At 45.8% G+C, this 24610-nt stretch overlaps 2 protein-coding genes across 2 annotated transcripts in view; both read right to left on the minus strand.

Moving 5' to 3' along the window:
• LOC142803381 (uncharacterized) overlaps positions 1-4202 on the minus strand; it is a 28508-nt gene extending 24306 nt beyond the window's left edge. The window contains exon 1 of the mRNA XM_075888503.1: positions 4123-4202. Coding sequence (XP_075744618.1) covers positions 4123-4155 — 33 coding nt within the window. The 5' untranslated portion in view covers positions 4156-4202. The remainder of the gene's footprint in view (positions 1-4122) is intronic.
• A 14423-nt stretch (positions 4203-18625) lies between these two features.
• LOC142803382 (endothelin-converting enzyme 1-like) lies at positions 18626-23439 on the minus strand. The gene is made up of 4 exons (XM_075888504.1): positions 23378-23439; positions 23013-23117; positions 19954-20024; positions 18626-18853 (listed from the first exon to the last, which is right to left on the minus strand). The coding sequence occupies exons 1-4, from the start codon at positions 23408-23410 to the stop codon at positions 18754-18756; spliced, it is 309 nt and encodes a 102-aa protein (XP_075744619.1). The 5' UTR covers positions 23411-23439; the 3' UTR covers positions 18626-18753.
• Between the last annotated feature and the right edge of the window lie 1171 nt (positions 23440-24610).

Genomic DNA, 24610 nt, shown 5'->3' on the forward strand with positions numbered 1-24610 from the left:
ACGCAAAAAAAGACGCTTCAAACGAACAGACAAGCCTACAGTGGGCAAGCGCGGAAAACTGTCACAATTTTTTCAGCGTGAACAGCGCACTTTTAAATGCGAAGCATTTCTTATCGAACTTCGGTGACTTTGAGTGTATCCATCCATCCATCCATCCATCCATCCATCCATCCATCCATCCATCCATCCATCCATCCATCCATCCATCCATCCGTCCGTCCGTCCGTCCGTCCGTCCGTCCGTCCGTCCGTCCGTCCGTCCGTCCGTCCGTCCGTCCGTCCGTCCGTCCGTCCGTCTATCTATCTATCTATCTATCTATCTATCTATCTATCTATCTATCTATCTATCTATCTATCTATCTATCTATCTATCTATCTATCTATCTATCTATCTATCTATCTATCTATCTATCTATCTATCTATCTATCTATCTATCTATCCGCCTAGGACTTTTAGCTCTTCTGGCCGTTTCGATATTGGTATCGATACCAAACTTGGTATGGCATAACATGACTGTATGAAGAACATATTTGACTAGTCATAACATAAAATCATGACATGTATGACATGAATGTCATGGTTTATATTTCATGATCCTGCAGCTCTTGCATCGTTTCGGTCACATGGCATGTTGCAAAACTGGTATGGTATGACATGATTGCATGGCTAAAACAAGCGACAGACCCTAACATGGAAACCGTAATATGCGTGTCATGTAACAACATGACTACATGCCACGCTCATGATGCGCTCGTGACCGTTTCGCTAGCGTCACATATACCAAACTTGGTAATGCAGTACGCGAGCGGACGACATAGGTACATGACGCATCCAAACATGATAATCACGACATGCGTGTCATGTAACAACGTGACTACATGCCACACTGATGATCCGTTCGCGGCCATTTCGCTAGCTTAACATATGCCAAATTTGGTATTACGTGATGGCAATGGATGCCGAAGGTATGGACTTGTGTAAACATGAGAATCATGAGATGCGTGTCATGTGAGAACATGATTACATGCCACAGCCAAGGCGTCAATACATTTCGACGTGATGCGGTGCACGCGCTTGCTAGAGTTCCTTTCGCCGCGTCACGTGGCGTTGCCAGGCCAGGCACCGGTCCTGTCATATACTCGCAGGCCCACGCCGCGCTGCGTTGCTTGGACGCATGCGCGTTTCATGGCGTCCGGAATCTTTCCGTGTCGAAAAGAGGCAGACACAGAGTTGTCTAGGTAGCCCATTAACGCGAAATGCAACATGTCGCATTACGCACCGGTTGCCGTCGGGCCACGTCGACGGAGGCTGGTTGCGCCTGGCATCAGACTACTACAGTGGTCGCGTTTTGCTAACGTAGCGTCGCTGTGCCCAGCATGCGCGCGCGTCAACGCAGCATTGGAGTATATTGGGGTCTTCATGATGCGCTCGCGGACGTTTTGCTAGATCCACATAGGCCAAATTTTGTGTTACGCGACGTCAATGAATGACAAAATATATGACTGGTGCAAACATGATAATCCTAACAGGCGTATCATGTAAGAACATGACAACATACCACACTCATAGCGTGCTCGCGGCCATTTCGCTAGCTCCACATATGCTAAGTTTAATATCACGTGATGTGAATTGATGACGAAGGTCACCGACACATCTGAACATAATAATCATGACACGGAAGTCATGTACAGTATCATTTACCTACACCTCGGAACGTTGCGCTGATTTTAATGTGACATATAAACATTTTTCCCTCGTGCTTCGCATGTCATAGATTCCCGCTTTACGTGGGATCAAACAATTTTTTTTTCGTAAGTGAAGTGGCGGCAGCGAGCGTCCGCCGTGATTTTCGGTCTCTCTTCAAATATTGCAGCTCTAAAGCGAAATTTTAGTGTTAGCACAAGACGTGCAAAACACCACATCTACTAGATAAGCAAAGCAAGCACTAAGGACCATGCCCTGCGGAGGCACGCGTGCATCGTCACGTATGGGGCGCCGACCTTTACAGCGAAGCTGACGCGCACTTTTAGCGCCATTTCCCCACTAATGACAAAAACACGCTGAAGTTGCTGAGCTCTGAGGTACGCGAACGGTACATGGTGTATATACGTAAGTCGCCGTTAGGGAGCTGCACAGAGCACCCTCTGTGGCTTAGCGGTTTAGCGACGCGCGCTCAGAGCACGAGGTAGTAGTTTCACTCCCGGCAACAGAACATTTTCTTGTTTTTTACCTTTCCTTTTTTTGGACGCGTTTTGACCCTCGTCCATCCAGCGACAATTCTGTTTGAGGTTACGCTGGGGAATAGGAGCACGAAGGTCACTTTATCTTGCTACTGCTGCCGCATTTACGAAAGCAGTGCGCTACTTACGCACGAAGTAAGAATTGTGACAGTTTCTCACGCTCGTCTTGTGCCTACTTATGCGTTTTTTTCGTGTTTTAGGGGCGAAGATCCTTATAGCGGCATCTGTTGGTCCCTCGTAGTCGTAGTAGTAGTCGTAGTGTGTAACCAGTCTTACAATTTGACCTCCAAGGTGGTGCCGGTGGGAGATTTCTTCTGTGCGTTGCTGAACAATAAAAAATTCGCAGCGTTCGGATTCAATAAAAGCCGAATTCTACTGTCTCTCATTCCCCCTTAGCAGCCATTGGCATGTACATTGAGCACTATCTGACAAGAAAGGGTTGCTACGTTATACTCGCTGGGCATTACCTCCTTGGCTTTAGAAATGTGAAGCGAGCGTTGAGCCGAAGTGCCATGAATACAGTGGACTAGTATATACCATGAACTCGAGGTGGTTTAAGGTGGGAAGTAGACACGAAGCGCAAGCCGCAAGATAGTGTGCATTTGCCGCCTCTCATTTAGTCCTTGGAATGTCCGCTGGTTGGCGGTGCATATGCGGAATATATGGTGAAAAGATGTGATGGTGGTAATTGGAATGTTGAATAAATGGACAAACGTACACACAAACAGACACATAGACAGACTCACGGATGGCTGCACCGACGAATGAACGCATAGACGGACGCAGGGGCGGATGCATGGACGAACGCAGGGATGGACGCACAGATGGACGTGCGAACGCACGAACAGACGCATGCACGGACGTGCGATTGTACGCACGGACGGTCGCACAGATGGACGCATGGACGGACGGAAGCAAGAACGAATGGACAGATGGATGCTTCGTCCCACTCTCCATCATTCACTCCGTAGATATGCTGCCTTTTTTTTCTGTTTCAACAGCGTACTGGAAGTGTCGAGCTCTGACGTTGTTAGTCTGCGTTTGTATTATGTATGCTCACTGTTTGAGTAGTTTCTGTTTAAAGTGTGTGCTGCAAGTTTCGAATTGCTTGCCGTTCTTTGTGTGACATTAAAATTTGTCGCACCATTTAGGCGGAACAATGCGCAATAAAAGCCAAGTGGCTTCTGTGAACTCAAGTTCTACTTTCGTGTTATACCAATTCCTAGAAGAGAAGATCAGCCGCCTTTTTTTTTCTGTAGCCACCATAGCAGGAAACAAGCTTGGCTTAATTTCGCAACACCATTTGTATTGTGGCACATGCAGAACAAAGCTGGGCATATGCAAACAAAGTAAGCAACAGCGTCACACGATATGCAAAACATGACTGTAACCGAAGGCCACCACCCAATATATTGTCATATTACAATGTATTACATGTAATAGGTAGGTTACACAGGCTCGATGCAGTAAGCTGGCCAACAATGGTGTATGTATTACCATTTGACTGCCGTGAACAATTCTCAAACGACCAGCTCAAACCTAGGTGCCGCTATGTCCTTGAATGCGTGTTGTCGACCGCTTATTAACACTGACGCGACGACAATGCTCCCCTGCAGCTTCGTCAAAATCTCGCAGTGATTTTTCAGCAGGCGACTCAGGTAGAGACCTGATTTATCGACATCTATACTGACGCGGTGCATCCTTACTAATATTCCCTGGGAATCTTATGATGTAATACAGAGAAAGCCTCTACTCCAGGCTTAGTATCATTGAAGGAAATTCTTGCAGCCAATCGCAATCTGCGGTAGGACATTGAAATGAAATAGCCTGCTGGGCAGCTAGGTCAACAGCCGGCAAAGCAACGCAGAACGCAACAGCTTACTTTGGCAGATGGTGTTTTCTTTTCACGCTGCATTGGCCCAGGAGAAGATCACTGAACAGATGACAACGCCGTCGCACGCGGGATCCCAGCGCGTTCTATTGATGGTGATGATGATGATGTTCCTTGGCAGATTCGCATCTACCCACTCAAGGGGATCGGCCAAGAGTCAGGCGGATAATTATTATTGGACACTTTTAATTGAGCGTACGGAGAAGTTGCGTACCCTGTGAAAGTTACGTTGTGTACACTGCAAGCAAAGCGTGTGACAATGGTTTTAGTTTAACGTACCCTGTTGCGTATCACTCAATCAGAAATTCGAAATGCAAGGGTATCGAGTGCTTATAGGCGCCACCTACGTTAAAAATATGCTAGGTTCCAGTAATAACGTGGCCTCTGTGAGCGGCGAATAATAAAAAAAAACATCCTGCCTGCCAGTGTAAGGGCCACCAGCGTACAAGTCAAGGCGTGGCGTTCGCTCTGTCGTATGCGAGATGAAAGGATTTAGAATGCTTATCAGTGCCACCCACGTTAGAAGTCTGCTAAGTCCCTGTAATAACGTAGCCTCTCTATTCTGCGCGAAAAACATCCTGACTGCTGGAGGGTAAGGGCCACCTTAGTACCAGTCATGCCATGGCGTTCACTGTGTAGATTTTTAGCATCGTTACTAGGTGCACTGAATATGCCCATTCACCTTTGCTGTTTTGAACTTGGGCAACCAATGTAAGAAGGACGTGTGATCGGGCACGGCCGCACTGTATTCACCCCAGCGTTCTATCCAGCACAGCTGTGGATGAGGCTTAGCGTACCCTACAGCAAGTGGTCGCCTTCCGGGTATTCATGACTTTACGATGTACTACCAGCACACTCAAGGAGTTAAATTTTGCACAACGTCCAAGGCGTGTTACGTTGCAACAGGAATAAAAGTAAGTACCAAGCGGCCGTTTTATTAAATGCAAATCATTTGTTAGCGAACTTCGGCGACATTGAGCGTATCTATCTATCTATCTATCTATCTATCTATCTATCTATCTATCTATCTATCTATCTATCTATCTATCTATCTATCTATCTATCTATCTATCTATCTATCTATCTATCTATCTATCTATCTATCTATCTATCTATCTATCTATCTATCTATCTATCTAGCTGCCTAAGACTTTTAGCTCTCCTGGCTGTTTCGATAGTGGTATCGATACCAAACTTGGTATGGCTTAACATGACTGTACGAAAAACATATTTGACTAGTCATAACATGAAAATCATGATAGTTCTGTCATCAATGTCATGATTTAGATTTCATGGTCATGCAGCTCTTGCGGTGGTTTCGTACACATGACATGTCGCAAAACTGGCATGGTATGGCTTGATTGCATGGCGAAAACAAGCAACAGACCCCATCATGAAAATCATGACATGCGTGTCATGTACCAACATGACTACATGCCACGCTCATGATGCACTCACGGCCGTTTCGCTAGCATCACATATACGGAATTTGGTATTACAGTACGTGAATGAATGACAAAGGTATGTGACTGGTGCAAACATGATAATCATGAGATGCGTGTAATGTAACAATGTGACTACATGTCACGCTCATTATTATTATTATTTAGCAATACTGCCGATCTCACAAGGAGATCATTGCAGGGAGGGCATACATATGATACAGAAAAGAAACACGAAGCAATCATTTCTAGCATGCAAAACAACAAGCAATCGATACATGAGAAGCAGTAGTAGCAATGAGCAAGGTGAGGGCACAAAACTCTGCAAAACTACGAATTACAACAACTATAAAAACAAAAATGTACAATGATGCAATCACGTTATCAATATACAGAGCCTGCATACGAATTAGAAGAGGACAAAAGAAAAGAAAAAGAACAACAATTTTCAGAAAAACTCCTCAGCGTGTACCTTTGCTTCTACCATATCTAAAAGCACATTAAAAGATGAAGTGTTGGTTACAGAAGGGCTACGTTGGTTCCAATTTCTTATGGTTTGCGGGAATTATGAATATTTAAAGCAGTTTGAAGGTAAAGTGTATTCATAAATTGCTTGAGAGTGCCGGTAACGTGTTAACCTAGATCGACTGAAAAAGATTAGTTTTGACGCATCGATGTTTATGTCTCCACGAATTAATTGAATCAAAAACTTAGTCTTGTTATTTTCGCTCGGCTTTGTAGTGTTGACAGACCAGCTTTGTGTAATAATTCTGTAGGAGAATCCCTTTGCCTATATTTATTATAAATTAACCTTCCTGCCTTCCTCTGCACCCCTTCGATTCTTGCAATTAGTTCCTTTGTGTACGGAAACAATATTGGCGTATTCTAACATTGGTCTGGCAAGCATCTTGTATGCCAACAGCTTTTATTTGGGTGTGCCAGATGAAGGCGTCTTCTCAAAAAGAAAAGCCGCTTTAGTGCACTTGAGGTTATATTGTTGACATCCCATCGAAGATCGTGCATTAAAGTGCCGCCTAAATATTTATGTTCGAATACGCGAGTAAGAGGTGTGTCATTAATAGTGTACGTGAAATAAGAAATTGCTTTCTTTCTAGCTACAGTAAGCGTAACGAATTTCTTAGCTACGAGAGTCATTTGCCACTCACACCAACAAGACAGATTCTCCATTTGATTGAGAGTGGTACGGCGCCGTACGGACATGGTGTATGCTATTTTCACGCATGTATTCTGCCATCGTCGCACTCGAAAACTGGGGGCCGTAGTCAGAAACCACACACTGTGGGATACGAAAACGAGCAAAAATTTTCCTAAGTAATTGAATAGTTGTGTCTGTGGTAGCTGTTTTTAGCGGCATTGCTTCTATCCACTTTGTTTCCGCGTCCACTAGGACAAAAGTTAGGTACCCATTAACAGGACCTGCAAAATGCATGTGCACTCGAAACCACCACTTCCCTGTCTTGGGCCAAGGTGATAGCACTTGCGTTGCCGGCATGGACCACCCTTGCACACACTGAGGACAGTTTTGCACCAACCTTTCAATATCTTTGGCTAATACTAGGTACCAGAAGAGCGTGCGAGCGAGCCTGTTCATGGTCCCAACACCTGGGTGCGTGTTGTGCAGCTCGTTGAGTAGGCACCAACGGACTCCCTCTGGCGCGACCACATGATGACCCCAGTAAACAAGGCTATGGCTAACGACGAGTTCATGTCGGCGCGTGAAGTACAGTTGCAGATGCTGCTGTTGCCTTGTAAGACGTGATGGCCAGCCCTGCTCGATCCACTCCCGGATTTGCCGAAGTGTGCCGTCCTCCTGGGTCAAAGTAATGATTTGGTTAGACGTAAGTGCACTTGCGTCCGAACCCTGCGTATACAGTACGTATTCAGTTACTTCTTGACTTCCACGTTTATGGTCTCCTGGCAAAGGCAAGCGACTGACGGCATCTGCGTTACCGCTTTGGGTTCCCTTGCGGTATTCTAGATTGTACTGGTAAGCTGATAGAAGAAGCGCCCAACGCTGAATTCGAGCTGCCACCATCTGCGAGATGGGCTTGTTCGGGTGGAAAAACGCGGTTAGTGGCTTATGATCTGTCACCAGCGTGAAACGGTTTCCCAGCAAGAAATCGCGGAATTTGGAAATTCCAAACACCAAGGCCAGCGGTTCTTTCTCTATTTGGGAATAATTGCGTTCTGCTGGCGTCAGCGTTCTTGAACGAAAAGCTATAGGGTTATCCACGCCATCAATGCGATGCGGTAATACTGCCCCTAAGCCATCAGATGAAGCATCACACTCCAGCCGCAACTCTTTCTGCGGATCGTAGTGAACCAGAAAATTCGTCCTTAACAAGGCGCGCTTCGCTCCTTCGAACGCTCTTTGATGCTCTTTTTCCCAATGCCGGCATTATCCCTTGCCCAGTAAGCGATAGAGCGGAGCCAAGGTCGTGACCAAATTCGGCAAAAATTTCGAGTGATAGGTTACGAGCCCCAGAAATGACTTGAGTTGACTTACCGATGCTGGCCTTTGATCAGCTGTTACGGCTTCGAGGTTGTCCCGCAGTGGGTGAAGGCCAGTCGCATCAAACTTGTGCCCCAGAAACTGCACTTCTTTTTCACGGAACCGACATTTGGCTTTGTTCAGTTGGAGGCCATTGTCACGAAGTCTCTAGAAAATTGTCGAAGCATGGCAGTGTCCCTTTCTTTCTCGACGATTATGATGCCATCTTGGTATACATGTACTGTTGTCAAGTCTCGGAATAACGACTCAATGCGCCACTGGAACGATGCGGGAGCCGACGAGATGCCGAAGGCTAGTCGGTTGTACAAGCCCCGGTGCGTATTGATAAAGGTCATCGTCTTCGCTTCTTCATCAAGCAGGAGCTGGTTATAGGCATTGCTCAAATCCAGTGTAGTGAAGACTTCTCCCCCGTAAAGTGCGGCAAAAATATCATCCACCTTAGGCAAAGGGTATTGTGCCAGGTGAGTGGCCGGATTCACGTTGAGCTTAAAATCACCACACAATTTGATGTCTCCGTTTTTATTCACCACTGGTACGACGGGAGCAGCCCATTCGCACACGCTCACGAGAGTTACCACACCTTGCTGCACGAGGCGGTCGATTTCTGCTGAGACTGCTTTGGGAAGCGCTAAGGGCACCGGGCGGGCCTTCAAAAACCGAGGCATGGCCCCTTCTTTCTTGTACAGCTTGACAGGCGTACCTTTGTAACAGCCGAGTCGATCTTGAAATAAGTCTGAGAACTCTTCCAGCAGCCCTTTTAGGTCAACTTCCACCTGCAGCACGTAGACACTCGGAGGAGCCCTTTCTTCTAAAAGTGACACGCCCGCTTCGTGGAAAGCCTGAATGGTGTTTCTTTCGGGCGCACAGAAGTCGACCGTCACAATCCACTACCACGAGCGAACTATTCGCTCGAGTCTTGTCGTATTCGATGCTCATGACGACTCTGCCAACTACTGAAAGAAGACCGAAGAAGCAGGATAGCCGAAGTGGCGTTTTTTCTAGTCTTAGCCACCACTTACCGTTTTTCCTGAAGACCTTTTCTGGAATCACGCTAACTGATGAACCCGTGTCGATCAGCATCCGCAATGTCCTGCTGCCCCAGACAAGGCTCCGTTCGATGGGCCGTGTATCTGGCTGGTCAACGTTGTTCTGGGCAGAAAGGGCGAAAAGCATTTCTTCCTTACTGTCCTCTCCGCCCGAAAGCTCTCTGAGCGCGTACGATCCTTGCCGGCCACTGCGCCTGCGCTGGCACATCTTAGCCAAGTGTCTTTTAGTACCGCACTTGTGGCACGCCTTCCCGACATGCTGACATTTGTCTTCTGAGTGGTTGGAGCCGCTCCTCCAGCACGATTGACGCGGTGCGCCTATGTCGTACCTGCTGACTTTTTTTTTGTCCGCTGCTACGACGCTTTTTAACCAGGTACACGTTACCCGCGTCGTTCTCGCCGTTTACATCTTTCATGGACCGGACCATACGGTCGGCTGTTTCTGACGACATGGCGAATTCCTCAGCTTCCTGCACAGTCAGCTTCCTTTGGGTCAGCAGAAATCGCCTGGCCTCATCATCCCGTATGCCGCACACTATCCGGTCACGTAACACTCTGTCCAGAAAGTTGCCGAAGTTGCAGTCTTTTGCAAGACGTCACAAGTCTGTGACAAAATCTTTGACCGTCTCGTTGTCTCCTTGCCTCCACACAAAAAATGCGTGACTTGCCGCAGTCTCGTTCACCTATGGCTTGTAGTGTTCTTCCAACACCTTTGAGACGTCTTCGTACGTTAGGCTGTTCACGGGCGTCGACGGGCATTGTCCCTGAAGGACTTGAACCACGCTTTCACTGAGTGAGGCTACCAAGAGTGCCTGACGCTTTGAGGAGTCCGTGATATCATTGCCTTCAAAGTATGCCTCGAGACGCACCCGGTAGGCATCCCAGCTGTTCGCTGCCTCGTCAAACTCTGGCGGCCTCTATCCCATCCTCGCCGCAAGTGAAGTGAGGCAACGTAGTGGCAACACGAACTCAACCGTTTATTCCTTGATACATGATCTTTTTATAGTCTGAAACCACGTGAGGCACGGGTGACAGCCAAGTACATCTGGGGCTAGCTTGCTAACTAGTGATAAGGGGATGGGCGGGTGATAGTGGTTTATTGCCAACGCTGCAGCACCCACAAGAGCCGTCAGCCCATCCTTTTCGGAAGCCGGCGTTCTCCACTCTGATACAAGTATTTTCACCGGCAAAGCTTATGCCATATTTGCGGCCGTTAAACACAATAAACAAATAAATATACAGAAGGCAATAATATATATATATATATATATATATATATATATAGATTCTCTAAGCGTAGTAAAATCTCTGAAAACACCTAAAACACAAAAACCCTGTCCTTGTCTCGCTTTATTGACTCCTATGCACAGTGTACTCATCCAAGCAGCATGTAGTCTGCTGGTTGCCTGGACACCGCGAAATACAAGGCAACGTTCTAGTGGACTAGCTAGCTGGATCTGCCAACAAAACAGCTAGCAATACATCGATACCAGTTCCTGCACTCGACTTAAAAGCCTTTCTAAAACAAAAGCTCAGGGATTATTGGCAGAGCACATGGTACACACAAACATGTAATAAATTACAGGTCATCAAGCCGCAACTTGGTCATTCGCGGCCTGCATCAAAATCACGCCACACAGAAGTAATACTCACAGGGTTAAGAACATGACATACATACACTACACATTCATTTATTTTGTCTGGTGGCGATCCACCATTGTGTGAAAGGTGTAAAGATGCGCTCACCGTGTTTCACCTTTTATCCCGTGTAAGGAGTTAGACACGCTAAGAAGACAACACTTTCCATTACCCTACCGACAGGAGATACCCCTTCACCCTGCAATGTTCGTCGGTAGGGAATCACTTTTTACACGTAAATCATTGTTAGCTTTTTAGAAGAGGTTCATTCTTTTCATATTATATACCCGGGAGTTCCGTTGCATGACCTCGCTCGAGAGGTCCCCGCTGCGGTGGCTACACTCAACAAAGCATTTTCCTCACGGCCCTTGGACGCAAGAGTGTGAATGGTGGAAGCACTTGTGCTGATTCCATGCATGTCCATCATCGTTTTTATTATCACAAACTTTTGTCATGCATTAACACCACACACTGTTCATGGCATGATCATGTTTTTATTACTTCTATCTTTTTACCCGCCTTAGAGCGAGGAATTTTATGGCCGATGTACAGCCGCTTATAACAAACAGTGTCCATATTTCTTACGACAAGAACTGGCGCTCTTTAGCCATAAAATGGCCCTTGCGCCACAAAACATCAAACATCATCACCATCATGAAGCAGCGACGCCTCACTCCTCAGCACGCTGCTTATGCTGTCCAACTCACCAATAGCGAGCTGTGTATATACACCGTGTACTACTGACTTACTCTCGATGGACTTAAAACAAACATTCTCGACCAGATCATGCACTTTGGAGAAGCCAGATATGCTTTTTCTAAACTTTGACGGGTCCATTGACGTGTCCATTGGCGTGTCCATTGACGCGTACATTGACGTGGCATGATTGGAGGGGCGAGTTTACTGAAGCCCATACGGCTGGGTGGAAGCCGCATTTGAAGATGTCTCTGGCCCTTCTTTAACTCTGATGCACATCAGGAAGAATTGCTCGCATCAAGTCTAGGACTATTCGGGAAGTTGCTGGACCTGTCATGCCTGCGAATTTGGTTCCCATCATAATGCGCACCACCTTCACTTTAGACGTACGAACTCCCATCGATGCTCCAGATGAGTTATGTTGACGCTTGCGCCGTTAAAACAACTTGTCGCGTATTCAAGACCCGAGCCCTACTCCAAGAACGTCCTTTTATTCCGATAGCTCGTGCCTAACCTCTTTTTTCTTCGGTTCTCCTGCTTGTTGGCACGCGGCTGCAATCATCCGCAACATACTCCCAAAAGGTCAATACGATCACGAAGCTGTGCTTATTTAAAGGTCCGGCCGTAGAACACTGTTTCCTTGACGCGTTTGCGGCGAAGCGGTACACCCATCTGGTGACTCTTAGCAGTCTGTCAAGCTTGCTGTACTTGCTTACAGATAATATAGTGTTCGCAACAAAGCACGCGGGACACACCGACGTTTGTTCTGGACTTTGTTTGAAGACTGCAAATTCTTCTGTCAGTTCAGCGCGCTCAGTAGGCATTGACTCTCCGGAATCATGAAGCCAAGTTGGACCATGCCACCACATTGTTGACGCAAGAAGATGAGGTGATGAAACATCTCGGTGTAACCATGTCAGCGGCATTGTCCTCTCCCGAGCAATGATGCCACTGGGTTGGCGATGTCAGGCTATGAATCTCGGAGACTCGATGACGTACGAACATTTCTCTTTTGGCAGGCGTGTTCCGAATCCAATGCAAAGTCACGAGTGAGTCGGTCCAGAAGTGTACAGGAACGGAGTTTAGCACTGGTACAGTTTTCACGCGTGCGCACATTAACCTTGCGTCGACAACGCATGCCAAGAGCTCTAGACGTGGCCGTGAAATAAAATTACGTGGTGCCACGCGGCTCTTGCTCATGAGGAGCTGTGAGTTGCACTCGACATTCATTGAGCGCACCCGTACGTAGATGCAGGTACCATACGCTCTGGAACTTGCGTAGCAGGACACATGTAGTTCGATTGAAATCTTCGCATTAGCTGCTTGCAGGAATACGTAATGGTGAACAGAATAGGGATACATTCTTTCCAATTCATTGCACCAACTGTTCCAGCTTGCTTGCTCTTCTGGCGGGAGGACATCGTCCCTTGCGCATTTCTTCTTCCACAAGTCTTGAAACAGTAGCTTTGCCCTGAGCGAAAATGGAGCTAGATATCCAAACGACTCATACACTCTTGCTAACGTCTGGAGCACAACGCGCTTGGTTGAAGGCTTGTTTGCAGCGAAGTCAGACGCTTAGCGCACCATGAGAATTATTCCGTCACCATTGCGTTCCCAAGGTATGCCAAGGATCTTGATTCGGTTGCTCTCTCCGGCTTTGTGTTCAAAAGCAATCTTGTCTCTAAGGAAGATTTTCCGGAAGGTATGTGCATTGTAAGTTCACTTGCGCAATTCCATGCTTGCTTCCGAAAATATCTTGCGTGCTTCATTGTACACCTGGGCAGCTTCGTCCACACTTGGAAGTCCGAAGCTAAGGTCATAAACATAAAAGGCCTTTTCCAGTAGTGCTACAGTCTCCGGATATCGTTCTCGACAAAACGCTAGGTGATGTCGAATGGTTGCTGCGAGCGAAAATGGGCTAGGCGAGGCTTCGAATGGGACCCAAATCATTCTCCACGTCACCACATGGAGATTGATCATCGTCCGTGGGCAACCGAGCAATCCAGAGGAATTGCAGCACGTCTTGGTCTTCCGAGCGATTAAGCATCTGCAAGTATGCTTTTTTGATATCCGCGATGAGGACCACCGGGTGACATTGAAAGGTGAGCAGCAGTTGCACAATGTCTACTCCCAGCCTCGTACTCTTGAACAAGACTTCATTCAGGCAGGGGTGGCCATGCACGTGCGACGAAGCGTCAAACACCACCCGAAATTTTGTCGTAACCGTGTCTCTTCATATAACGGCATGATGAGGCATATAATACACATTTTCTCTTGGTAGTTGCTCTTCTTCGACTCACTCTGCGTGCTTCTCGTTAAAGTATGCCTTGATGACCCTGTAATACTGCTTCAGGAATTCGGGCTGTGGTTTGAACCCATTAGTTTGTGCTTGCAGCCGGCGCTCCGTCAACCATCGATTGTCCATGCCAGCAGGTATTCCTGGATCTTTGAACATCAGTGGCACCTGGTAGTGCCCATTAGGCTTGATAATTTCCTCTTCAAATGTCTGAAGTTCTGGTTCATCCTTGCCCTTTTCCTCATCAGGCGTCTTGATCCGCATGACGTCGAGACGCCACATCGCAAAAAGATCACCGTCTGGAACAAATATCGTGCTACAGTCAAGGAATAGAACGCTTGTGGATGCTGAAGTTCTCTCGCGTTTCATGGCAACCTGAACGGTCCAGCCGAACTTAGTTTCTACAGCCGTCAGGTTGCTGGTTAAATGATCAACCCTTCCAGTCACGACCTTCCAGTGAACGTCGGAACCAAGTAAGACGCTTAATTCCTGTGGGTGCCAGGTATCGGTATGAAAGTTGCCTGCAGCATAATAGCTCTTGTGACACAAAAGTTGCAAAACATCAGTACTGAGTGGCGGGCTTGTAAGTGCACACACTTCGGGTACATCCAAGGCCTCCACGGTTATCTCTATGTCCCTACGTTGGCCTCGTAGCGTCAAGGCCACCCGTCGACTGCGTGTTACTTCGCGGGGATTCGAGTGGCCGAACGTAACCAAGGAAAGTTTTTCGCTTCCGATGACAGGGCATCTAAGGTCCTTTGAAACATCTGCTCGGATGAATGTGCGCTGACTGCCGCTGTCAAGAAGAATGCGCACGAGACGATTCCGGGACCCGCACTTGATCCAGACTCGTCCTGTTTGAAGAAGAACGGCGTTGATTTCGCTAATGACGCTTGGGGCTGATATTACTGAAGGCGTGTTCGTGCATCGCCCGGCGATGCGCGGGTTGTCCTGATTCGCTGTCGTTGCGTTTGTACGGGTTGGGGCTGCCCTTGCGAACAATTCACAGAACATAGTGAGGTAGGTGTCCTTGGTGTCACTTACTACAGGTGATGCTGCGTGCACGCCGGCAGAAATGCGCCATGTGGTTTTGCAAGCCGCAACGGTAGCAGCAGCGAGCCGCGCGCAACCGAGCCCGTTTTTCTTCAGCCGAGAGTTGAATGTTGCAGTCTGCGATGGTTTGCTGACAACTGCTGCATAAAGGGCACACCTTTTTCGTAACTGTAACAAATTTGACAACAAGTGTGGACGCCGTAGGAGAATGTCCAATCGGTGCCGATGGAGGTTCGACCTCTTCACGCCATGACCGCGAAAAACCAGACGTCGTTTGTTCTGGCCTGTCTTCTTCTCGAACCTCAATCTGAATGCGCAGAATATTTAGCAAATCGGCAGCCTGGCGAGCTCTCTGTTGAGGTGTTGCGATGCCGGACGTTTCCTGTGGTGCTTCGTGCACCTTCTGGTGGTAGAGAATTGCGGGAGCAACCGACAGACACTTCATCAGAATGCGGTTGAGGACCACGTTGTACTGGTCAGGCGGGACACCCCAACAGGTCAACGCGGAGATTCGGAAGTTGACCTTGTCCTAGAGCAGGTGAAGCTTCTCCACGTCTGCCGACAACTTCACCGGAGCTAAGGCGAGCAGGTGGTCAACGTGCTCGTTAGAAGCAAATCGCGTCCTCGGTTATTCGGATGCCCTCGATTGCTCTCTTTGTTGCACGACTCAAATACGACTGAAGGTACTTGAACTTATCGATCTGTAAAAGGTCTTCATTCAGGTGAATCGTAGTACTTAACCGGTCTCAGAAGGACTGCCAATCGCGAAGTACGCCGGAAAACGTGGGGATCTGTAGTTTTGGCAGGACCACTGTGCAGCGATGGGAATCCCATCGGGAATCACATCGGCTACTCGAGAAGACTATTGACCTGGCTTTGGGCTGCGGTGCTGGCACCACCGGCGTTGGCGTTGGTTGATGTAGCCACCGACCTCGCACCACTCGTTACTGTAGCCATATTTGCGGCCTCTCGGAGGAAGAAGGGCACTCGGGACTCGGCGTAAGCGACCCTTCGGTCGTACTCTTCCGCGACCTCGAGCTCTTCCTCGTAGTCGTCGTTATCGTCAGTCGCATCGAACATTTCCTTGTTTAAGGTGACCAGTTCGGCGTTCTTCTGATTGAGGTAGGCAACGTGGGAGTCGACCTGACTGGCATCGGGAACGGAGGACTGCAGCTCGTCGGTCAGGAGCGTGATAGTTCTTGTGACGCTGGCCCTGACGACGCCAAGGTTCATGCACAGCCACTCCAACGACGTCATCGAAACTAGAAGTCTTGGATGGGCGTGACGGGGGGGGGGGGGTCGGCACCAGAGAGACGTCACGTATTCAAGACCCGAGTCTTGAATACGTGACGTCTTTCTGGTGCCGGCGTCTCTCTGGTTCTTGGTGTATTCAAGACCCGAGTCTTGAATACACCAAGAACGTCCTTTTATTCCTAGGGCTCGTGCCTAACCTCCTCTTTCTTGGGTGCACGTTAAAGAACCCCAGGTGGTCGAAATTTCCGGAGGCCTCCACTACGGCGTCTCTCATAATCATATGGTGGTTTTGGGAAGTTGAACCCCACATTTCAATCAATCAATAATCTCCTCTTTCTTCGGTTGTCCTGCTCGTTGTCGTGCGGCTGCAATCGTACGCAACACATCTCACAGCTTCGTCGTCAAAACAACGTACATCTAACCAGGAACCTTGCGGATTAATGCCATGAATTTCTTGCTGCACAACTTTCTCGCGATGTGCCTACAGGATGTGCTGGTGATACTCACTGGAGACTTCAAGGTTAATGTACTACGACGCGAAAACCAGTGAATTGTGTTTTAGACGATGAACTTCGACTTCGCCTTCTGTCGGACACACAGAGTCAAGTATTCACAACGCCTGTTTAGATATTGTGGTTACTGCATTACTGTCAATTCAAGCACAATCCACCATGTTTACTACATTTTGTATGGCTCCTAAATCTTCTAGACTTAGTTCGTACAAGAGCCCAATGTGTTGCTATCACATTCATACCTTCTGCTTTGTGCAGAAAGAGTGACTTTTCTGAAGCAGGGCCCGTACAATCTCCATTGGTCGTGTGGCGATGGTAGCTGGCCGGTAACGCTCTGTAAAGCAGCACTACAGTTGGAACTGTCCTTCCTCATAATATATGCTAATTGATGCATTTTTGTGTGTGACACGATGGTGTGGTTGACTGTTACTGCCGTGCTCAAGTGGGAAAGATCTACGTTGAACGATAGTTGCCTATGAGAAAATTTTGTATAATTCTACTGGAAAACTAAATACTTGCTGCTAAGAAGCAGCGTGTTTGTCGTAGTTACTGAAGGGTGATGTACTGAAGCTTACTATCAGAGGATGACGAACTCGCATCCATTTTGAAATATATCAAGTAATGAAATGTACATTTGAAGTACTGTCGTTTAATACATATGTACAAATATCTTCGTAACCGTACATGCTCACACATATTCATTAGATTTTGAGAAGTGGAGCCAAAGGAGCCTTGGAACTCAAGGAATTGACGAGCCTCCAGGTTGCAGAACCCAAGCCACTTTTGGGCTCTTGCCCCGGCAATAGTTGCGAAGTTGGCTGTTGGCAATCCATGAGAAATCGGTTGTAGTGCGCACTTGACACAAATGCATGTGTGTTGTCTTCTGGTGCTTTCGAGTCAATTCCGCGCTACGACCAATTCCTTTTGCCTCGCCTAGCACCCAGACAAAAAAGAAAAGAAAAACTGGCGTGGGTTTTCAAGGTGCCATACGTCGCCAGCGAGACAGCGCAGACGCAACGCAACGTGGGTCACGATGCATTAAGGCCCACGACTTGCGTTGTTTTAATTTCGCCAAATGCGGCATCCCCTGCATTTGACCCAATTATCAAACTCGACTAATCCTCCGGACGCAAAAGAACCTTTGGATTGAACGGGGTATGTGGACCAAATGCACTATGGGAATTCGGTGTCTTAGTTCCCTAATTCACAAATTCTTCATTGATTGCATTCGTGGTGTGACGCGGTTAGTTTCACTACCGATATACATAACTGCCCACGCATTGTATAGGAGGACTGTCAATGGATGTTGGAAGGCAGACGAAATCTCAACTCAAGTAGATGATGTGAGGGCGAATGCACAATTTGTGTGTGCAGGTTTTGTGTACTGTGATAGTCTTTTCTTTGCACAGGGCCTCTCACAGATTGGCGCTAAAGATGCGTGTGGGAATGTTAACGGCGCCTGCAGCATTAGCAATCATCAGTTTCGACCACTTGCACTAATATTGCGTTTTCAATCTCTGCCACCTGGGACTCGTATTATGCGGGCGTCGTTTGAGTCACGTTACCTTTGTAGCATTTCTGATTAATAATGTGTGCAAACAAAAAGGCAGTCATGTTGGCACACAAGACGCGAATACTCGGCGCTCCCACGTGCGTGGACATGTGTTCTTGGATCTTTTCTGTGTGAATGTTTATCTGCACCACCCTATTACTCTGGAGTGCCATACCAAAAAGCCCCCATTGTTATTTGCATTTGTAGCACCCACGCTTGCAGTAATCAATAAGAATGACTGATTGGTGCCCACACTACCTCCAAGGTATTTTCATGAGTCATTGCCACATGAGTGCTAGGAGGATGGTTTTAGGGATAAACGTGTGTACGCAGAGTTCAGATTCTCGCAGTGTATATCATAAGGGAACCATCACAACAGCGAAGCAGTACTCGAAAGAAATACTAATGAAATTTTCACTTTATTTGTACTGTAATGAACACTTCACATTTTATACATATGAATATCCTATAACACTAGTGCATACATATTCAGAGTCGAGTAGAAAATCACCGGACATTTAACATGGCAGACGCTATGTTCAAAATATTCGTCATTATGCACCCTTCCCAGATATTCCGCTGTGACTGCAGCTTTAGGTATTATAAAACAGAGCACTTGTCGGGTGTTCCGAGGACGCTCGCATCCGCACAGACAAAGTCTTTCGACATTCGAAAGGAGCTCTGCATCGGTATCACGATTCTGCGTGAAGGTAAAAAAACATAGCAGAAAGCATGATAAACAGTCATCACCTTATGTTACAGAGGTCCGTTTCAAAATGTAGCGCCTAGTGCTGAACTATCCCATGACTGAAAAAACTCTGGAAGTAACATACTTTTACGATCAGAGTTCATATGAGCAGAGCGAGAGAGAGTACGTGTACTTCACAAGGTAGTGATACGTGTTTTGGCGTGACACAAAACAAACGCGACGAAATGTCCGCGAATCAATAGCAAGAGTTCGTTACTCACTATTAGCGTGCGGGATATTTGAAATGGCATTTGAAGACGTACAATACTGTTGTCTAAAATCAGGGCCTGTCTGCACACGTTGACTGCGTCTATAAAAGAACTTTTCTCATTCTTATTAAGCATTATTTCGTTGATATACCCCGTCTCTTATTGCTTCTGATTGCATTACTTACCTATATTCAACAAATGTTTAGGTGACCTTTGATATTCTTCACCATATTGATGCATAAACGTTGGTTCTTGTGGTACTTGCAGTTTCACTATCAAATATCGGCAGTGATATAATTCAAAAGTAATAATTTGCTGTAGATGCGCTACAACAAAAGCTAAAAAGAACATAACATTTACTTTGTTCTGAATGAAATAGTCTTCCCCCTGTATGTAAAACGTTTACTGCGACTGCACTAGCAGAGAAATTTGGTGTGATAACAGAATATTTAGACGTTTCCTTTTTTTGTAGAAAGGTAAATTGTATTTCTAACTGAGCTCAGGTTTTCTGTTTACAGACTAGTTATTCGGTCCCGTAAACTGCAAGTTTTGAGCGATTTTGTATGGGAAGCTACAAAGCGCTTTTGCAGCCAGCGTCTACCCGACAAACAGGGATCGTCACCCTATATGGTGGACAGTGAGACCAACAATAAGGTTACTAAGGTTTTGGAAACAGGCGATTTTGACGGAGTAAAAAATAATTTCACACGTACAAAATAAAGTAGGCTCGCACATGATGGTGAAAATACAGATTAGAGGGAGATGTCTTCGTGCTGTGGACTAAAACAGGCTCAAAAAGAAGGTAATGATGTTTGCCTGAAGATGTGTTCACACTATACTCACCTAAGCTTACTGATCAATTCCGTCTGGTTGAGCATGTTATTGTATTCTTCTGCCTTCGCTGTGCAAAAGTTCTGCCGATAAAATGTGAATGGGTGAGTAAACAGACTCAAATGATTTGATGCGGCATCACTTAACACTAGAACACAAGCACTTTATACAAAAAAACATGCTACGAACCAGGTATACCAAAATCTAGGTTATAACTGGTTAAAGTTCTCATTCAAGTAATTTCGTCATTGGCTTCACGAAGTTTCATTTCATTCATTTCATTTATTTATACTGTTAGCCCAGAAGTGGGCCGTTACAGGGTGGAAGTACAAACAATTCTTTGCAAAAAAGAAGTACCGTACAGGTCTCGAGATAATTTCTCGGTATTATTGTGACCAGCAACTCGAAGTTATACATAACATACATAAATGGAACACACATGCGATGCAATACATACGCGCAGAACAGCACATGACGCATTTGAGGCGGCACTTTTGCACCGCGCTGAAGATTTGAAAGACAACTACTGCAGAATCATGCAACCAACAAAAAGTACACACACACGCCAAAAAAAAAAAAACATATGTCACTGTTATTCGGAAAATAAACGTTTTAGATTCTGTTCAAATGATGTAAGCGAGGAACAACCAATTATAGACTCTGGCAGCATATTCCAATCTTCAATAGCACGTGGAAAGTAACTGAACTTAAAGCAATCGTTACGTGGGACTAGGGGTGGTATATACATATTATGGCGATGTCTGGAGTGTTCTTGTGTGTTGACCTGGAAGTAATCTGAATAGTTTAGTTTAAAATGATTATGAATTAACTGGAAGAGGAATTTCAGACGCTCAATCCTCGTCCTAAGTTCAGGACTATCCAGTCCAGCTTTTTTACAAAGTTCAGTAGGAGAATGATGTCGGCGATATTTATTAAAAATAAATCTCGCACCAAGTCGCTGTATTTTTGTTATTTTATTGCAGTTTGTCTTTGTGTAAGGGTCCCAGACAATTTTAGAATATTCGAAAATAGGTCTGACAAGAGTTTTGTAAGCAAGACACTTTATATCAGATGGGGCGGTATAAAGGTTACGTCTAAGGCTATACAATGCCTTGGTAGCCCTGGAGCATACATTATCAATATGAGTGTTCCACCGGAGGTCGGGCGTGAACCATAACCCAAGATATTTATAGTTTTGTACACGCTTGAGGAAAGCATTGCCAATCTGGTAGTTGTAATCTAGAGGTGCTTTCTTTGTAGTTATAGTCATAAAGACTGTTTTTTCTGTGTTCAAACTCATTTGCCATTCTTCGCACCAATCCTTTATTCTTTGAAGATTGTTGTTTAGATTAACTTGGTCATGTTCAGTCTCGATTCTGCTATAAACAACACAGTCATCGGCAAACAACCTTATCGGGACCGTAACGCGGTTTGGTTGGTCATTTATATATAACAAAAATAAAAGGGGACCCAGCACGCTCCCCTGGGGAACTCCAGAATTCACTGCAACTGCTCTAGACTGTTTATTTTTTATTTGAACAAACTGCTGACGGCAGCTGAGATAGGATGAAAACCATTTTGTCAAGTGAATATTTTGAAACGTTTTGTCAATTTTAAACAGTAGCTTTGAATGCGATACTTTATCAAATGCCTTTGCGAAATCCAAATATACCACATCAGTTTGACCACGCAAATTGATTGTTTTTGAAAGATCATGAACAAATTCGATTAACTGAGTTGTTGTAGATAAGCCTCGGCGGAAGCCATGATGCTTCGAAGATAATAGATTGTGCGTATCAAGATAGGACATCAAGTGTTTGTTAATAATGTGCTCGAGTATCTTTGAACATGTACTGATAAGCGAAATAGGACGGTAGTTGCGCTCGTCCCGAGAGGAGCCACTTTTGTGAACAGGGGTAATTTTAGCCTGCTTCCACGCTAGTGGGAAACAGCCACTGCGCAGGGACGACTGAAATATTTTTGTAAGGAAGCGAGCCGCCCATTCAGCGTATCTGTACAGAAATTCGTTTGGTATACCATCAGGGCCGGGGGTTTTTCTTATATTTATATTAAGTAAAAGATTTAGGACACCCTCTTCGCTAATTACCACATCATCGATCGGCCGCTGCAATGGTGGCGTAGAAAACTCGGGCAAAATGCCATTATCATGAGTAAACACAGAAGCGAAAAAAGAATTGAAGTCATCAACACGTTGTTGAGTAATTTCAGGTGGCCTCGGAGAGCTTGCTGGGGGAGTTACAAAGCGCCAAAACCTTGAGGGGGCTTCCTTCAAGTATTTCGTCAATGTCACATTGAAAAACCGATCCTTGGACTGCTTGATCAGACGTTTCAGTTCTTGTCTCATTGAAGAAATGCAAGCTGTTCCTTCAGGGGTACAATTTTTTGCACAAGATTTCCGTTTCCGTTTTAGTTTTCTTTTTGTGTGAATGATTTCTCTGGTAATCCAGGGATTGGTTTTACAAATGCATTTTCTAATCCTAGGTACATAGCTGTCTATGCACTTCCCTACAACAATTGAAAAGAAATGCCATAGCCTATCAGTGCTGCAGTCAGTGTTGTAAAGGACCTGAAATTCATCAAAGGACCTTTCAAGATAGTCCAAAATAGACACATCATCAGCCGCCGAAGTTATTCGTGAAAGTGCCTAAAATGCTAACATAGGACGCTGAGAGCCATTTATATGTACTGAATACTTTTCTCAACATGTAATATTAAGTAAGACAAATGGAGGTTTAGCGAGAAATCGCTCAATCAGAACACCTTTGGCAGACAACGTGAATCTATTGAGACATGATCAAATTAGGTATTTCAATACTTATCAACAGTTATTTGGTATGACTGTGATTTTCTGCGTCTTATATGCTTATGAGTAAGCATATAACCTTAAGCTTAAGGGGCACTTTATGAATGCAAAAACAATGCTTACTTATATCACAATTTCTTTTCACAGCACTATTCTTCTCAAAACAACAGTGTTCGGACGCACATGCTATCTTGTTGACTAGATTTAACCGATTGGCTGTTTTGCGGCTAAAATACTGAGTACTTACCATAGAGAACTGCAGAAAGAAATATTGATTTAAGGTGAGCTTCATGTCAGGAATGTTGGAATTCACAAATTCCTCTTCGTACTTAGCCATGAATATTAGGTAGCTCTGGAAGTAAAATTGAATAAATTCAAATGGTTTTAGGCTTTGACAAGTAGTCAACGAGCGCTCTTCTCTATGTGTCAATAAATATTTATGCGCTATTTGCTAGTAAGAATTCAACTTATTCAGCAAGAATGAATGGCCACGTTTGAAGCCATTGTGTTACCAACAATTAACAATGTGTTGCTATGGCTGCCTACAGGAAAGCCTTGTGTGAAAAGTATATGCGCTACATCCGACATCCACATACGTCAAGCATGAAGTACCTTATAAGCGAGTGACAGGCCGCCAGACATCATGACCAATTCCTCTAGTAGTTGCGGATAGTCTGTCTGGGAGAACAAAAAGAACAAAGAAAAAGTTAGAAGGTTATACTTAGATAAACGCTCACGCTAAAATTTCTCGTAAGCAACGTAATCTAGCCTGATTCAATGACAATTTTACCACGCGAGTTGTCCTAAACAATACTCATAAAAATTCAGCAGTCTTCGTCATATCCACGGCCGAAAACACTACATTACACTTTCCAGATGTAAACTCGGTATCATGCTTTCCCACAGAATGACGAATGACATCATATTAAGAGCGTGCCTATGTCATGAAAGCTACGTTGGCGTAGTGTACTTGCATGCGTACTTGCATTAGTGCCTGACCTACTGCTCTGTATTCGTTTCATTACGGGAAATTTTACAACGCCAGAATGCATCAAAAACGGCAGAGCAGAAAAGAACGCTGACTATTGTCACGGGGTGGTGACGTGGCTGAAGACAGGAGACTTCTTGTTGGAATTTAACTGTTTATTTGGGCGAACCTGTGCCCGGTAAACAGAAAGTCCAATTACAGCAGCAGTCTCGCACAGATAGCAGTCTCAGACTGATAGCGGCGAACGGAGCGTCGGCCTTCGATCAACAACTGACAAGCGGCGAGGCGCGTCGGCATTTATACTCCCGCCGTCGAATGTTCTAGCGCTATCGCTGGCGGCGGCGTGCGTTCCAGAACAATCTGTACCATTCGCACAGTGGGCGTGATCTTATCGAAATGATCTACTACAGTCCGGAACCCTCTAGAAAATTGCAGGCGCGGTTTGCGCTGAGAATCGTGTGGTGTTTTGGGACGATAACAAAAACTTGGGAAATGGAACGTGGCATTGCCCCCCTCTGAAAAAGGCATCGTCTCGATGCTTTAACTAAAGATGAAGGTACAATAATAATGCAAGAAAGTACAATGAATAAATTACGATACAACAATAATAAAAAAAAAACACTGGTTCAGTTTGTTAACGCGCATGAAACGGCTTGAGGCGCGCGACATAGACGACTTCAGGTCGCGATCGGCGTCGTTGAGAGTTCGTAATGCCGTCGGGGACAACCTCGTAATCAAGTGGGCCGAGACGTCGAACCACCCTGTACAGTCCGAAGTACCGTCGCAAAAGCTTTTCACTTAGTCCACGTCGGCGTATCGGCGTCCACACCCAAACACGTTCACCGGGCTGGTATTCC

Source organism: Rhipicephalus microplus, chromosome 3 (assembly GCF_043290135.1).
Source record: "Rhipicephalus microplus isolate Deutch F79 chromosome 3, USDA_Rmic, whole genome shotgun sequence".
Taxonomy (NCBI): domain Eukaryota; kingdom Metazoa; phylum Arthropoda; class Arachnida; order Ixodida; family Ixodidae; genus Rhipicephalus; species Rhipicephalus microplus.